Source organism: Acartia tonsa, chromosome 2 (genome assembly GCF_053477335.1).
Source record: "Acartia tonsa isolate MP-2025a chromosome 2, ASM5347733v1, whole genome shotgun sequence".
In the NCBI taxonomy this organism is placed as follows: Eukaryota; Metazoa; Arthropoda; class Copepoda; order Calanoida; family Acartiidae; genus Acartia; species Acartia tonsa.
In genome coordinates, this window is record NC_137261.1 from 20,102,774 (window position 1) to 20,120,476 (window position 17,703).

At 32.4% G+C, this 17,703-nt stretch overlaps 2 protein-coding genes across 4 annotated transcripts in view; one reads left to right on the forward strand and one right to left on the reverse strand.

Annotated features, from left to right (window-relative positions):
- The window catches only part of LOC145306367 (uncharacterized), a 57,696-nt gene extending 40,240 nt beyond the window's left edge, over positions 1-17,456 (forward strand). For 2 of the 3 annotated variants that reach the window (XM_080148461.1, XM_080148469.1), the window contains exons 20-25: positions 6,941-7,022; positions 8,687-8,742; positions 13,335-13,432; positions 14,404-15,354; positions 16,345-16,476; positions 16,940-17,456. In XM_080148461.1, the coding sequence (XP_080004587.1) occupies positions 6,941-7,022; positions 8,687-8,742; positions 13,335-13,432; positions 14,404-15,354; positions 16,345-16,476; positions 16,940-17,025 (1,405 nt within the window). In that variant the 3' untranslated portion in view covers positions 17,026-17,456. The remainder of the gene's footprint in view (positions 1-6,940; positions 7,023-8,686; positions 8,743-13,334; positions 13,433-14,403; positions 15,355-16,344; positions 16,477-16,939) is intronic. The other variant, XM_080148474.1, reaches the window with a different exon arrangement.
- The window catches only part of LOC145306503 (18S rRNA aminocarboxypropyltransferase), a 210,210-nt gene that overhangs the window by 52,938 nt on the left and 139,569 nt on the right, over positions 1-17,703 (reverse strand). The window lies entirely within an intron of this gene.

Here is a 17,703-nt window from a genome sequence, read left to right on the forward strand (position 1 = left end):
AGTAAAATTAGACAAAGGATATCACTTATACTAGTAGGTATAGTTACAAAAGTTCTAAAATATTAAATTAATCAAACAGGACAAAAGAAAGGTTTAATTAAAAGGTTCAGGTGGGCTAAACCCTAGGTGAATAAAAGACAAATTAGTCTTGATATAAAGCTATTGAATTGTTGTACTCTGAAGACAAAAGTAGCTAGATGTTTGTTTATGTGTATAGCTAGATCTTAAAGTTATCTGGACCAAGAACATCCAGGATCAAAATCTTTTAGAAAATTCTTAAAGGTAATGGGTTTGCGGGGAAAGTATATCTAACGTTAAAAGTATTCTTTTCAGGGAAGGGGAGCATCATTTAAAATTACAAGAGGGAAATACCCTCGATATTTCATGCTCCACGCATTGACTTAATCCAAGCCGACAGCCAATACCAGTGGGTTATTACATTTTTTAAACGAGATAAAGCCTCCCAACTGCCAAAGGATAACTAAACAAAATCTGAAATATTTAAGCTTAACTTTATTCTATTTGTTAATTATTTTAATCAACTGTGAGTGAACAATAGGTTTGCTCGAATTATCTTTCTTGAGATAACATATCCCTACCCCTGATGTTAATATGAATTAAATTAAATATTACAGTTGGCAGCCAACATAAACTTTAGGTTAAATAAAGATAACAATAAGATAAAGATATAACAATACAGCTGGTGTGTGTGTGTGTGTATGTGTGTGTGTGTGTGTGTCTGTAACTGAGTTTATCTTTATATTCCAGGATGTTGGAATAAAGAGGAGTATATTAAACCTATTTAGTATATTGCGTCATCATATGTAAATAAGGGGATAATTAAATGAGTTGAACCTTTGAATTAATAATTAAGTATACCAGGCTATGTCCTATTATAAAAAGTACCAAGCTTTTTTTTGTCTGTAGCAAAATATCTCGTTAACCGCTTATTCGATATGATTTTTTTAAAAATTAAGTTTATTTAAATTAGATACACCAATACCCAAATCCCCAAACTTTTCTGGAAATCCAAACTGTTTATTGTAATGAGTTATGCATGTTCATTCGCCAATGCATTCTCCATACTCTTGTGTACATGCCATAGCAGCAGTATGTACCTTATGTAATGTCTTTTGTTTGATGCGGTCCCGACACTAACAGTACACCAACCCAACAGCAATCCAACACGTTATTAATGATTCTAATGCCATAGGTTAAATATGTACTTATTGAACTAAGTTCTCTTTAAATTAGAAAATAAGCTTATACTTAATTTTCTTTTCATCTAACTACTATCAATTCAAAGCAATATCTGAGAAGAGAAAATATTATTTCAACTGCAATGGTGTAAAAACGAAATTCAAAGAAAATATATTCTTTTGGTTTAGTCGCTTAGTACTGAAGTGCAATAACCAGTGTTCTGGAGCCGGAGCCGGGAGCAGCAACATTTTTGGTGGAGCCGGATCCGGAGCCGTATTTTTCGTTAAAAACGGCTCCGGCTTCGGACTAGCTAAAAATGATTTTTTAAAGTAATATTATAATTTGGCAACGGTCTATTTCCATATAATAAACTGAAAAACTATTGTTACTTAACAAATACACTCACATCCTTCTACTTTTATATAGCTTTAATCAAATAAAAGCAAAATATTTTATATTATTTATTTTATTTTATCAAATTTAATAGTAAAAAAAATTAAAATTATACGGCTCCGGCGCCCTGGCAATAACATAATGAAAGTATATTTATTGTACTTTAGACTTAAAGATCGCGTTTGACTAAGACCTATAGCATATTATCTGTAATAGAAAGCGCTCACCGTATGAAAGTTTCAGATTGTGTCCGACTTTTTAGATCTTTCTAATGACCTTATTACAAGTGTTATTCAATCTTACATTTCTAGTAAGATCTCGTAAATAGCTTAACCGATTTGTCTATAACTACAAATGATTTTGCTTTGCTAGGTTTTAGGCTATTTAGCAATGCTTTAGGTCATTGCCATTAAAAGATATTTCCCCGCATAAAAACACCTCCCCTTTCCCCTGAAGATGAAGACACTAGTTGGCTAGAAATCAACCTTATTCGACATTTACTCAAAGCCCCAAAAATAATGGACTTAAAAGTGTATTAAACTGTATATAAGACATTTGCGAATATATTGATACCATTAATTTGCCTCTTAGATAGAAAAAAGTATGTTTTTTTAATATTTTTCTCTTGCTACACATCAAATTTCAAATTTGAGTCACCAAAAATGCTAAACTAATTTTTGCTCTAGAAGAATCAATTTTTGGAGTTAGAAAGTGCTTAATACCTCATTTTAATCGCCTGGCATTGCTTTATAATATACAGGTAATGACTTGGTTTTTTATGGAACAGCTGACTAAAAAATCGAGGTTTTGTGATAAACCCACTTTTGTTGTTGCTCCATAAATGATATTTTTTTTCCCAATTTTTTTGGCTGTAAAGAAGCTTTATATATTCATATAACATCCACCTAGATTTGACTTTTGGTATTTTATTTATAACATCACCAGAGGGAATTGAATTTTGGGAAAAAAATATCAATTTATATTTTACACTGCTATGCATTGTTCTTGTTCTTGTTTCTAAAAAAAATTTCTATTATAAAAAAGAGAATTATTTAACGCTTCTATAGGTATGTTTATCATTTTTCTAGGCTTAATATAACTATAATTACACCATTTTAAAGTTAACACAATTATTGAATCGGTCTGTATTATTAAGCTGGCAACTCTTAAAACAGCTTCATTTCATTATCCTATTATATAAAAGTAGTAATTTTTGTTGTCTTCAGCTTAAGATTTCGACAATTACAGTACCTATTGAGTTCTGTGTTTTATGGATGCTTCCTATAGGACCCTGGATAGTTTTGGAATTTTGAAAATAATATCAATTTATATTTTACACTGCTATGCATTGTTCTTGTTCTTGTTTCTAAAAAATATTTTTATAATTAAAAAGAGAATTATTTAATGTATGTTAATCATTTTTCTAGTCTAAATATAACTATAATTCCAGCATTTTTTAAACATCATTATATTCAAGTTATTGTAATTTTTAAATAAAATATCAATATCAAGAACTATTGGAAAAATTTTTACCATGCAAAACAAGGTGTTATAAAGTGTAGGATCCCTCACAATATCTATCTGTTTGTCTATAATGCATTACACATGTAATGCTAATAGAGAGGATGCTATAAGAGTGCTCTTATAATGTGAACTTCTCATAATTGAATGGGCTTCCTGAAACCAGAGACCATAAAGTTGGCCTAGTAACTACAAGGGGGAGTGCAGGAGTATCCAGGGGGAGGTGCTTGTAAAAGGGTAATTTTTTTAGGGATGGGGGTAATCACCCCCCTTAATATATTATGGGGGGTATAAACCCAGCCTTTTAAATTTTTTTTAATAGGAATAAAGAAAATCCTTTAAACTTACAAATCTAGGAATCAAACTAGCACCCCAACCAATAATTGGTTCCATGCCAAATGTAGGAGTGGAAAAACATTGAAGGGACAAATGCATGAGTCCCAAACGTCAGAGTGGAACAAACGCAGGAGTGGGACAAACGTTGGAGTGGACAAACGCAGGATTTTTGGGACAAACGTCGTAGTGGACAAACACAGGAGTCTCAAACTTTTTTTTCAATTTTGAATTTTTGTTTACAAACACAGCCCCCCCCTACCTTCGTCCCGTTACTTTTCTTAGTTAGGTTAGGTTAGGATATAGGCTAGGGGGCTGAGCGCTGCAGCCATAGTCATTATTTTGTAGACAGGGGTATAAAAAATTTCAAAATTGTAATATTATTAAAATAGTAGACACTCCTAGGTTTTATTTAAGCAATGTCCACTCCAATGTTTTCCACTCCGACGTTTGTCCACCTTGATGTTTGTCCACTCTGACGTTTGTCCCATTCTTACGTTTGTCCACTCCGATGTTTGGGACTCCTGCATTTGTCCACTCCGATTTTTGGGACTCCTATGTTTGAGGTAGAACCCCAATAAGTAAATCTCAATAAAACTTGATAAAATTATGCAAAATATCAAAGTATTCAATCCCTGAATTTCAACCATCTATCTTGAATAGGAGTAGAGAAAATCATGAAAACTTGAATTGTAGGAATCGATATAGCCCACCCCAGTTTTTTGGCAAATCCTAATGAAACTTGATGAAAATATGGAGTATTGATAGAGAGAGAGAATATTCAATCCATGAAAATTTAAGCCTTCTATCTTTTATAGAAGCCGAGAAAATCTTGTTTTCCCCTTTCTGTCTCAGACAGACAGACATACCAATGGACAGACATACAGATGAATGGACAGACAATGGACGGACAAATATTTTGAATTATAGAGTAGCTTCACTACTAAAAAACTAAATAGGATAATTGTTGTACACAAATTGATTTCAGTATGTTTTAAATGAGCTTACATAATCAAGGAGGTCCAAGCTTTTTGATTTGGGGGGGAAGGGGGGAGGGAAATTTGGGCACCCCCATGTTTATTTTGTGGGGTAATCTTTATATAAAAAAGGCAAGGACGTCAAAGCTTTTTATATTTTTTTTTGGGGGGGGGGGAGAGGGGAAGATTAAAAATTAAAAATTTAAAAATTATGGGGTTGCCCCAAATTAATTAATAACCCTTAACCCCCTAACCCCCCCCCCCCCCACCCACCGGGACATCCCTTTACATAAAGTAATGATTATAAAGTTGCTAAGTACCTTACTGCTACAAAAATCATCTTCCAACATTTAAGATTAATTCTAAAACGCCTGAATTAACAATAAGAGCTAACCATGCACAGTGCCTTCGAAGGTGCTTTGACTTAAGTGTCAGAACCTAAATTGGGACATAGTGCATTTCATTACCCTAGGTTAGGTAACTTCATTTCACTTTTCAAAAAAATCTAAAATGCAGCGGTTTTTGAGAAAATTAGATTTAAAAATTTCTAGTTAAATTTTCACCCACTAGGAGTTACCGCATAATCATGACAAGAAAATCAAAGATTATTTATTTAATATTTTGAACAACTTTGCTTTTATAAAGTCAGTCATAAAACCTCCCTATATATGATTTATTTAAGGCTGAATTTCTGTGACCTTAGCAAAGCAATTGATAAAAATAGCCATTATTTACATCACTTCAGGAGTGGTTTTATGAAGAAATTTATTAGAGCAAACTTGTTCAAAATTAAAAATAAATAATCTTTGCTTTTCTTGTTATGATTATACGGTAACTCCTAGTGGGTGAAAATTGAACTTGAAATTTTCAAATTTAATTTTCTCAAAAACCGCTGCATTTTAGATTTTATTGAAAAGTGAAATAAAGTTACCTAACCTAGGGTAATGAAATGCACTATGTCCCAATTTAGGTTCTGACACTAAAGTCAAAGCACCTTAGAAGGCACTGTGCATGGTGTGGATATACACATCCTAATTGTAAAAATGTTTTGCTTTTTAAAATTGTAAATCAATTATTCAGGAATCGTTTTACTTTGTTTGTTTACTAGCAGCTGCGCTCCAAACATCTAGGAGCTCTGTAATTAAAGGAGTAAGGAAATTAGTAAAATAGCCTTATACTTTACCGAAATCTTAAGCTACAGACAAAAAAGCTTTATATAACATGTATTTATTTGTAAAACTGCAAATGATAAAATATGACCTATTTTTTTCTCTTTAAAAATTCTCTTCAAACACCTCCCCCTTTTTATATAAAGATGCTAATTCCCCCCTAACCCCAAGAGGATATAAGCAGTAAAAACCCCGCAGGTGGCACAATTTTCTAACACTTCTTTCTTATTTAGTCTTTTAAAAGGATTCAAAATGCATTGACATATATATATTTTTTTTTAACTCTTATTTTATACATCTTAATTGGAACTGTTGATCTATTTTTATAGAGAAACATATGTATTCCATCAATAAAAAGTTAAAAAATTAAGTGTGTTTATACATATAATAATTACTATATATAATAGGATAATGAAATGCAGCTGTTTAAGGGTTGCCAGCTTAATAATACAGACCGATTCAATAATTGTGTTAATATGTTATGATGTCTAACTTTAAAATGGTGTAATTATATTTATATTTAGCATAGAAAAATGATAAACTTACCTATAGAAGCGTTAAATAATTCTCTTTTTTATAATATAAATTTTTTTTAGAAACAAGAACAAGAACAATGCATAGCAGTGTAAAATATAAATTGATATTTTTTTCCAAAATTCAATTCCCTCTGGTGATGTTATAAATAAAATACCAAAAGTCAAATTTAGGTGGATGTTATATGAATATATAAAGCTTCTTTACAGCCAAAAAAATGGGGAAAAAAATATCATTTATGGAGCAACAACAAAAGTGGGTTTATCACAAAACCTCGATTTTTTAGTCAGCTGTTCTATAAACAACCAAGTCATTACCTGTATATTATAAAGCAATGCCAGGCGATTAAAATGAGGTATTAAGCACTTTCTAACTCCAAAAATTGATTCTTCTAGAGCAAAAATTAGTTTAGCATTTTTGGTGACTCAAATTTGAAATTTGATTTGTTGCAAGAGAAAAATATCAAAAAAACATACTTTTTTTTATCTCAGAGGCAAATTAATGGTACCAATATATTCGCAAATGTCTTATATACAGTTTAATACACTTTTAAGTCCATTATTTTTGGGGCTTTGAGTGAATGTCGAATAAGGTTGATTTCTAGCCAGTTGTCTAAATGTACTTGCCATGTCATGCTACATTCTGGATGCCATGCTTGCTGAGGTCAATTTATTTGCTTTTAGGGTGTTGATAACCGTGGAGACCCGTGGTATCAGTATGGACAACATGATTGAAGCTATTATTTCAGGGTGTTGATAACTGTGGAGACCCGTGGTATCAGTATGGACAACATGATTGAAGCTATTATTTCAGGGTGTTGATAACTGTGGAGACCCGTGGTATCAGTATGGACAACATGATTGAAGCTATTATTTCACAACTTGGACCAACTAAGGTTGATATATTTTTGTAACGAAGCTTCTCTATAATTCCAATCATCCGTCTGTAACGTTTAGGGGGAAACGTGATTTTCTGGATTATTATTCATGGTATACGTCTGAAATTTTATGTCCATATTTCCATCGCTATTAGATATTTAATATTTAATATTTAATATTAATTGGTAGTCAGACGGCTTTGAGCAGCATTTTTAGCTGTTTTTGTATTTAACAACTAATTTTTGCCTAACTCTGGTGTTTGTGCTCTGATTTTAAAGATTTATTTGTGTACTAATTTTCTTTTTTGTGTCTAAGATTGAAGAAAAAGTAGCTTTCTTTTTATTTCTTCATATTTCACATTTGGTAAATTTTTATGATTTGAAATATCAACGATTTGGTAATTTTTTTCCATTATTGAGTTTGTGAGTGAGGTGTCTGGTTTGTGTGGCAATCATTGGAATCTCACCACACACACTCACAGACAAACATTTATAATCACACTTAGAATTTCCTGATATGTACAATATATCCTTTTTTGCCCGTTGAGATCTTGCTAACTTCAAGGAAGCTCACATTTGATTTGAAATGGTTTTAGACTATTTTTTTTAAATTGAAATCTTAGGAATGTTCTAGGCAATTTTTTTGCCCTATATGTTTCTAAATGCCAAAAATACTCTTTGTTCTACTATGTCTCTAAGTATACCCCCCCCCCCCCTTCCTCAATTTACTGTTCTTTTAGGGATATCTGTATCCTTGTTTGATATACAATTCTCACCTTGTTGTCCAAAATATTATAAACATAAACCATATTTATTTCAAACGCTTAATCTAATATAGATTTCATTATTCTTTTAATAAAAGTTTCTATGTGATATGACCATAAACCCTCCTACGCACACACACACATACACACACAAACAAACACACACACACAGAGAGTTTAATTTCCTTCTCATTCAACTTCCATTTGATTTTTTTATTGGACGTGGCAATAGAGAAATATTATAAGGTGAACAATTCTACTTTAATGGAAAAAATTTCTTGTTAAATCTGGATTTCTCTCCATTTCTTATATTTTTACATTAAAAAGTAACGAATATTATTTTGTTCTTTGATTTACAAGGACGATAACGTTCACAAGTATTCAACAAATTTGTATTTAATCAAGTGCATGCAGTCATCGCGTTATCTAACTTGGAAAATAGATTTTTTTCTTTGAAAGTTACAAAATAAATTGTCTTATACAATGCAACAATAATGTTATTGTTTTCTGTCCAAAAGTTTAAAGAGATACACTAGTAAAATACCCCAACTTCTATTATGTGGGGATATATAAGTGCATTTGTAGTTACAACTTTGTTATGAGCGAAGATTTTCATGCCTAACTTGTTCTTTTACGGTACCTTATGTTGCAAAGCTCCTTTTGAATATAACTAAAAAGGAACAAACACTTTGTTAAGTAACTTTTTATGCCATTTAGACAAAAAGAAATTAGAAATGATTAGAAGTTCTTCAACTTTAAAGAATAATGCTCCTCATAAGTATCATATCTTTGATTTGTGAACATATCAGCTACGCTATTGCAAATGTTTTTTATCCTTGTTTCACTTGCAAAATGTTTCAACTGAAGAAAAAGATAATGGAAAAAGTAAATGTTTGTTTTAAGTTTCTGTTTTTATAGATGGAGGAAAGAAAACGGATGGTTGAATTGAGATGCGCTGAAGAACAAAAATTTAGGTAATTTTAATGTAGTCGTAGGTTCGTAACCTCCCCCCCCCCCCCCATAACTCCCACATAATTAGAAAAATATATAAGATAATAGGCATTAATGTAACTTTTTAACTTTAATTTCTAAGTTTAGTAAAAACGTATCGAATCAATGCTTAAAACTGTGTTATAAGGTAGATGTAACAAATTATATTTTTTTCACCAAAGACATTACAGACCCCCCGATATGAGTAATATATAATGGAGTCTCTATTATGTTTTCATCAATGCTTTTGTGTAATGTATTCTGGGAGAAATGGACCATTGAATTGTAAATATCGCTGGTGCCTAAAGTTTTACCATCACGATTTCTTAGTCGGTGACTCTAAAACTTTGGGTACTTTCATTAAATTTTTCATGAGTTGTAGTGTTCAAACTTTTGAATTGAACTTGATGTACTGAAGGATTAACTTTATCTAATATCATTGGGGATGTATATCAATTTATCCTCCATTGTCTTATCCCTTTGGATCCCTGAATGCAAAGGTTCATAAGTTAAGAATTAAAGTTACTCTGTTATGAGGAAATGAATTTATTCCCGCAGGATTTTATCTTTTACAACCTCTTAGTCTTGTCTAGCCAACAGCAAGTGGAGGGAAGTAACAATGACAGATAAATTAATTCAAACGCAATCTTAAGTTCCAAAATATTAAGGTGAATAATAATGTATTTTCTGTTGTCCTTTCCCCATATCCTGGAGCCCCGTAAGATGTAAAGAACCTAACCATTTTAAATTCGCGTATTACAACTTTAAAATTTCTTTTTTGAATAAATTTTTTTATAATCTTTGGGGAAAGAAAACGAAGTTGCGGGTTTCGTCGTATTTTCACAGTAGCTCTTCTCCTATTTCTAGCCCCTGCGGGGCATATTTTCTAACCCTGTGGGCCAATCATTAACATTTACTTAACCTAACCTAACCTAAAATAACCTTTCGAAGGCTACTGTGAAAATACGATGAAACCCGCAACTTCATTTTCTTTCCATGGCCCAATCTTTGTAAAATTAACTACCACAAAAGGCAACCATATTGTTTATTGTTTGTATACTCTAAGAACCCAAGTAGGGTATAAATAAAGTATTTTTAAATATTTTGGTTTACTTATTAATCTGGGGAGGGAGGGGATATTGGGCATTTTTTACACTAGTCCCTAAAGTTTTATAGTAACGTTATCTTATTTATTGGCTTAACAACTTTGGGGACTTTTTTAATTTGATCAGTCGGTTTATTACGTTAAATGTCCAAACGTTTTAACTGCTAATTGTAATCTACAGGAGGAGTAATTTTGTGTATCATTATTGAGGATGTATATCAATTTACAATATCTCATAACATAAATAAGTGCGAAAGTCGAAATAAACGCTCTTAAAATTTTTATGATTATTTTTCTATCTCTTTAAATCAAGAGAAATGTTGGATATCTTTGAAAGAAGAGAACAACTCTTATTTTATCATTTATATTTGTACAATATGAGGAAAATATTAATTTTCCTTATTTTGTTTACCACATATTTGACCATTATTGACTCAACTAGTCTCCATAGGCTTTTTTTTGTCTAGGATTATTTACAAGAATACAGGGAACAGACTCAACTAGTCTCCCTAGGCTTTTTTTTGTCTAGGATTATTTACAAGAATACAGGGAACAGACTCAACTAGTCTCCCTAGGCTTTTTTTGTCTAGGATTATTTAGAAGAATACAGGGAACAGACTCAACTGGTCTTCCTAGGCTTTTTTTTGTCTAGGATTATTTACAAGAATACAGGGAACGGACTATTGATTGCACATCCATTATCTCACTAGTATGTAAAATTTTCCATTTGAACCTGAAAACATTGTGTGGAAGAATGGGGTGTTATGTTACTTTATTTCATTGCTAGCGGCTTTGCCCCTAGCCTCTAGGGACTTTGCCCAAAGAGGTAATTTAAAAAAAATTTCTGGTGCTGCCAATTTATGTGAAGTAACTGCCTAACTGTCCGCCTGTCTTTTAAGATCTCGGTAACCACTGAACCGATCGGATTATACTCTTCAGGGTATATACCTATTGGTCCTGTGGTGGTTTTAAGCTATTTTCTTGGGGGGTGGGACACCCTTAACCCCCCAAAAAACAAAAAAAAAACCCATTTTTTCCTGAAAATTTTAAAAATTGATACTGGGGCAGCTGGAATTTTTTTTTCCCGAAAATTTTGAAATTGATATTGGGGCAGCTCCAATTTTTTAAAATATTTCTTGGGGCAAAGCACTAGAGGCTAGGGGCGAAGCCGCTAGTATATATATAAAGAGAGAGAAAAGTAAACAAATAAAAAAATAATAATTTTTCTTCATATTATCCATTGATAAAAGATAGGACAATGGGCCATAAATTAGGTATTAACTTATGTGTTAAATTCCGCCTTTGGTTACTATTTAATGTCGGTGAAAATAAAGGGCTGTCTTATATACCAAAAATTGTCCTATCCCTCCCTAATATTATCCATATATATTTATTTTGTTTGTTTGTCTTTTCCACGATATTATATTTTTTTTGTAGTTAAGTTACTCGATAATTCACTTTGTCTGTCCGTAACCTTATGAGGGAAATGCGATTTTCTTAGCTGCTATTGGAGAAAGACGGCTGAAATTATTGGTGAAGATTCCATTTATCAATGGGCATCAATTGTATGATTTACTTTGTCCGTCTGTCGGTCGTGCATAAAAAGACATAAAAAATATTTTATTCTTTGAAAGGTTTCGTGATTTATATGAATTATTGTATATTTATCAACTGAACATCTTCTCTATAGTTTCTTATATCTGATTGCCCTCCCATGAAATTTTAGTGTTTCGCTACTTATGGATGTTGTCATCCTTGTTTTTTTTCTATTTCTGTAACGTACTTTGGTTCATCTCTCTGACCTACCACTTCTTATTACATTAAATATTTACTCACACAATTCAGAAATAGAAATATAATTTTTTTTCAGTTATAATCCTTATACTAAAGTAACAGGATGTTTGTCTGTGTGTCTGTCTGTGTATCTGTCTGTACCGAAGGATCTCGCTAACCGCTGAACCGATCGGGTTCTCCTTAACAGGGTAGCTTCTCATAGGTCCCGGGAAGGTTTATAACTATTTTCTTGGGGGGTGGGACACCCCCAACCCCCCAAAAAAATGAAAAATCTCCCCCCCCCCGAAAAAAAAAATTTGAATTTTTTTAACTAAAATTAAAAATGAGGGGAGGGGCACCGGCAACCCCCCCCTCCCCAAAAAAAAAAATTCGCCACCCCCAAAAATTTTTTTTTACTTTTTCTTTTTAAATCTAAAATAAGAAATTTAATTATTAAATTAGACTCTCTCCTCAAGTGCCCCTAGATGCCTCTAGGGGCGTAGCCGCTAGTATAAAATTAAAGAGGTTTTGTCTTTTGTCAATGTCTTTAAACAAAAAAAATATCTTTCATATTATAATGTATGTTGTCTATAATGTATAGATTCTTTTGACATAGGTACATTTTTACCTATATGGAAATAAAATTGTTTTTAAAACAACTCCTTGACTGATATAACAGCTAAAAAAATGGTTTTGTGTTTACACTTACTAAGGGGCATATTCAAGAATATGTAATACCTTACTTGATGTATTATTTATGAGAAAAAAAAATTTAATTCAAGAAATTGTTCTAAAATAATCTTTCTTTTTTCATAATTTATAACAAATCTTTTTTTCTAATATTAGAAATAATTAAAAGAAAAATTAAAGGAAAGAAAATTATTCGCAGTTTCTAAATTCTCTTTAATCAGACAAAAGAATTAAGTATAATTGATATCAATGAAATATTAAATTAGTTCCAATTTAAACAGTGACATTTATACAATATACAACGCGGCTTGAATGAGCCTCGCCGACATACTCATGTATAAGCCAACCACTAAGCCTCGGATTGAAAGAATATGCCACCCTCAGTATAAGCCACTCTTGGACGTGGCCACAATCACTTATCTGTCTTTGTACAAGCCAAAACCAACCGTGCGATTTCGATGATGCGATTAAAATAAAAGAGTATTTAGTTAGTACTTTATACATTCATAGCCAAGCTCAAGCTAAGCAACCAAAAAAATACTGCAACATTTAATTTCAGCTACCTTAGATTGCAGACTCATTTTAGCCACTCATATCTACAGCCACGGCTGCCGAGCTATGATTTTCAATCTTGTTTTTATTGTAAAATAACTTCTTTTTCACAGTTATAACTATGAAAGTTTTTTTACAGCTATTGAACAATAACTTTAAAATGTTTGTCTATTAAAAAACAGATATGTTAGTAAGTTTTCCGAGTTCGTGTTTAAGAACTGCCCAGCACCAATATAAATCATCCCATAAAGATGGTCATTTTTAGCGTATTTTAGTCAAATGCGATTATTAAGAATAGTTTGACTTGACAAGCGTATTTGACTAAACGGTTACTCACAACTATACAGAAAAAAAGCGAAAAAATGACCCACTTTTTTTCTCTTATTCTAGATAGATGTTTTTTTATTTTACGAAAAACACAACATAAGTGGTTTGAATTTATTATTGTAATTTTAGGGAGACTGGTAATTCAGAGAACAACAAGGGTGGTGGCAGGCAGACAAACAACAGGAATAGACGAGGTGCCAATAGAGCAGGCAATGCCGCGACTTCAGGTATAATAACTATTAAAGTTAAACGGTGTATACCTGATTGATACCTCTGTGGAAGGTTTAAAAAATTCCTACCATAGCAGACAACCAATCCTTTGAGTGCACAACCTTGAAAGTCCTAATGAATTGCCCTGTTATGGGCAACGGCATTCTCCCCACTCTTACTATTAATATTATGAATTGCACTTATTTTAAATTTTATCTTAATTCTTAAACTTTGTCTTTTTATTTTCCTTGTACATTATTGAGCTACTTTTTACATTTTTCTGTAAAATCATAAAATGGGTGTAAAAAGAAGTGTAAATTATTTTGCTGAAATTCGGTACAAACAGTACAAACACAGGAGTGACAAACATCAGAATGGAAACTTAACCTAACCTGTTTTATAGGTTTTTAAAAAATTAACCCCTGCAGGGGGCTTGTTTGTTTATTCATATCTTAACCTAACCTATCCTGTAAAAAAAATTCTTAATCCACTTAATATTTTTGCAATCCTGTGTTTGTCCACTAAGACGTTTGTCACTCCTGCGTTTGTCCTGGAAACATAGATATATGATCTATTTTAATTATGAATTAAATTAAGCAAATATGGGAATAATTGGGTCTAAGATAATAGTAATTGGCAAGCCTCAGAATTTACAGATTAGATATTAGAAATTACTAACAATCATAGTAAATTATTTTTTGAACGTGAATTTTTCAGTGTGTTCTTTACAAATAATTTCTAGCTTATAAACCAATCTAAACACTTTTAAATTGTAATTTTATCAAAGGGTAGGTAATTTGGACAGCGTTATGGAATTTTGCCCTTTCCTTATAGTTTGTATAGTTTGTTGAAAAATAATAAACTAATACATTTTTGTATTAATACATTCAAAACGGCAACACCTAATCATAAAATTATAATAAAATCAATAGTTTTTTGGATAAATTTTTTGTTTTCCCTTTAACTACAAAAAGTTTCTCTTCTTTAGATGCAGCAGGTCCCAATCCAACTGCAGGTGGGTCTGGAACCAGCAACCATCATGGTGGTCATAATCGTGGAGGTCATGGTAATCGTGGTCGAGGTAGCGGTCACAACAATCAAAGAGGCGGCCATTATAATCAGCATATTCGTGGAGGCAGTAATAATCATATTCGTGGAGTCAGTAATAATACAAATCGTGGAGGGGGTTCTAATGCTGGTCATAATAATCGTGGGGGAGGGGTCAATAATCGAGATCAAGGCCATAGGCTGGGAGGAGCACACAATATTAATCCATTCTTTGTCCGCCAACCGTTTGCTCAAATGAACAATTATACAATACCAAGAAATCAACCCCACCAACATCAACAGGTACAACAGCAAGCCCCACAGCATGATGCACAACCCCAGGTTCAAGTGCAGCCACATAGCATCCGTCACATTGTTGTCCTGGACTCGTCTGGAAATAACAGAGTTACTCTGCCTGTGGTAACTGCTGGACAAAATATTCAAGTGTACACCACTGCATCAGGTGTAGTGACCACTAGTAGCAGCGGGGCATCTGTCCCAGCGCCACAATCAGACAGATCCGTTCAGATTCTTAATTTTGGTGATGCTTTAGCGGCTAGAGCCGCCGCAGCTGCTGCTCAAAATTCTGTTAATAATCCTGTTAATTTAGCTAATATACAGACAGTTTCAAATCCAGTTATCACAGCTGCTGCTCAAGCTGCCACAACAAGCAGCCACCACCATCAACCGACCACTAGGCAAGGTTTAGCCGCTGCTAACAGACAATTTTCTGTTTTAGGTAACGGCAGCGGCGGCCCGGCTGACAATGTTGCTGGAGAGGTAGTGGTGCACACCTCTGCTCCAGGTCCTAGTGGCGGTGGTGGTGGCAGTGGTGCAGCAGCAGCTGGTGCTGAGCCTATCCTTGTTGATAGTGACTCGGATGATAACTCAGGTTGGTGAATTCAGATTTTTCAAAAGTTTTGAAAAAAACATTAAGTGATCAAAAACAGGGGTTTTATTTTGAATAATGATTGGCGAATTAGAGACATCAATTTAATTGATTATTTTCATGAAATCTGAAACATATTGAATGTTCGGCAAATCTACTTTTATTTAACTTAAATTATTGTGCATCCCCTTTATCCACAATTTAAAAAAAAATAATAAGCATTAAGTTTTAAATTATTAAATTTTTTAAGCAAACATTTTTCAGTATTCTAATTCCTTTTTTTTGTAGAATGATACCTATATAGTGATAATAAGGCATTTTTGTAATTTTATATGAAAAAAAATTATTGTAGTTTTTTTTAAATACCTATCCAATGTATTTTCAAAAATAAATGAAATGCAAATTATTTTTTAATTATGTGCAGATTAAACGGGAGGAAAGATGTGCCACTATTAAAGCATAAAAGTAATTATGAAAAAATGGTTTTAATCTCTTTGATTAAACTCTAAATGTTAGTGCAAAAAGGGATAGTTTCATGAAGTGCATTTCAGAAAAATGATTGCAAGCATAAGTTACAAGATTACCGTCTGAAATATTGTCTAGGTTTGTATTAAAATAAATAATAAACAACTAGCACCACTCAAATAGTCGGCATGCTGTTTTTGTGAAAATAAGACAGCCTTGTAAGTTACATATATCATAAGAATGTGATTTTCAAGTCTTGATATTTAAAAAAAAACTCCTTTACAGTGTAGCTTATCATAGGTCCTGGGAAGGTTTTAAACTATTTTGCAGGAGGGTATTACCACTCTCTCAAGAAAAATCGCCCCTAGAAAAAATGCCCTTCCTATAACTTTGTTACTTTTTCTTTCAAAAAACAAATTTGAAAGTGGAGGGGCGATTTCCCTTTCCTACCATTAAGTACCTCTAGAAGCATCTAGTATTTGATAAACTATCTATGGGTATAATCATCCTGGTTTATTTTACCACCAGATGGAAGTAGTGACGACAGCCAAGATTCTGGAGATTCTGATTCTGAAAATGACAGTCTGAACAGCCAAGATTCTGAAGAGGGCGATGGATATGATTTTCCAGATTATGACTCTGACGCTTCAGATGTTGAAGGTTTGATTATTTAAATTTTTATAAGGGGGGTGGGGGCGGGTATGACACTTTTCACTTTTTAAAACTAAAATACAAAGATCACACTTAAAAAAAAAAGAGTTAAAGCACTAAAATTTTGCATGGCAGTTACTTAAAAGAAGTAAAATTTGGAACTGTGATATTTTTTTTAACTTAAGACTCTTCATGGATTTTATCCGCCGTTACTATTTGTTTTATTTTTTGATTTGAAGTTAATATTTACGAAGCTTCGCTCTTTGAGGGATATTACAGTTAATCTTTCATTATTGCCATTATATTTTTTTTTTTTTTTGGGGGGGGGGGTGTATTTTTCGAAAGGGGGGTGTCTCATTCGCCAGAAAAAGATCCAGGATTACTGAGTCCAATTGGTCTAGCAGCTAGCATTATCATAAGCATTTTAAAGTCTGACAATAATCTACTTAGTATTATATAAAACATTATTTAGGTCTACCTGGCTATTATTATGGAGGCTATGGCCATTGTTATGCCTGTGGTCGTGGAGGTCATTGGGCTCCGGGATGTCCTTTCTAACAATGGAGGATAAAAAATGAAGAATACGACATTTGCAAAAAAAAAAAACAATTATGCCTACGACTTATCAATAATGTTACCTTAACCTAATCTTATTGTGTAAGTTCTCGCTTTTGAAAGGAGCTAGTAAAAAAATATTAGAGAGCAAAATTCATGTTCTTATATAAATTGTATGCAGCCCAAAACAATTCTTCTCATGTTGAATAATTAATTCCATTTTGGATTTACATACATGTATATTTTGTCAGAACCCAATTAAGACTAATTAATATATTTTTATGACTATAAAGAACATTTATATTTGAAAATTTATTCTATGTTTATATTTGAACCGAAAAATATTAAAAATTATTTTATTAACCAAATTATAATTATTGTGATTTTCGCATGTTATTTTTTATTGTTAAAATACACTACCTACCTATCCATAAGATTTTTTGTTTTTGATTTAGTTGTCCAATAGGTACTTGTAATGTATTTATTACGATAAAACGGAAATAACCTAAATTTTTAGGGGGAAGTTTCTTAGTAGTCCTGTGGAGCAGGTTGTACAAAGAAATTATTTGAAGAAAAAAGATAGTAAGATGTCTGTACCATGGTTCAAAAAGATCTATAAAACAGCCGAGTCTAGAAATGTGTACTCTTGGACATAAGCATGATTTATAAAAAAAAATGGTA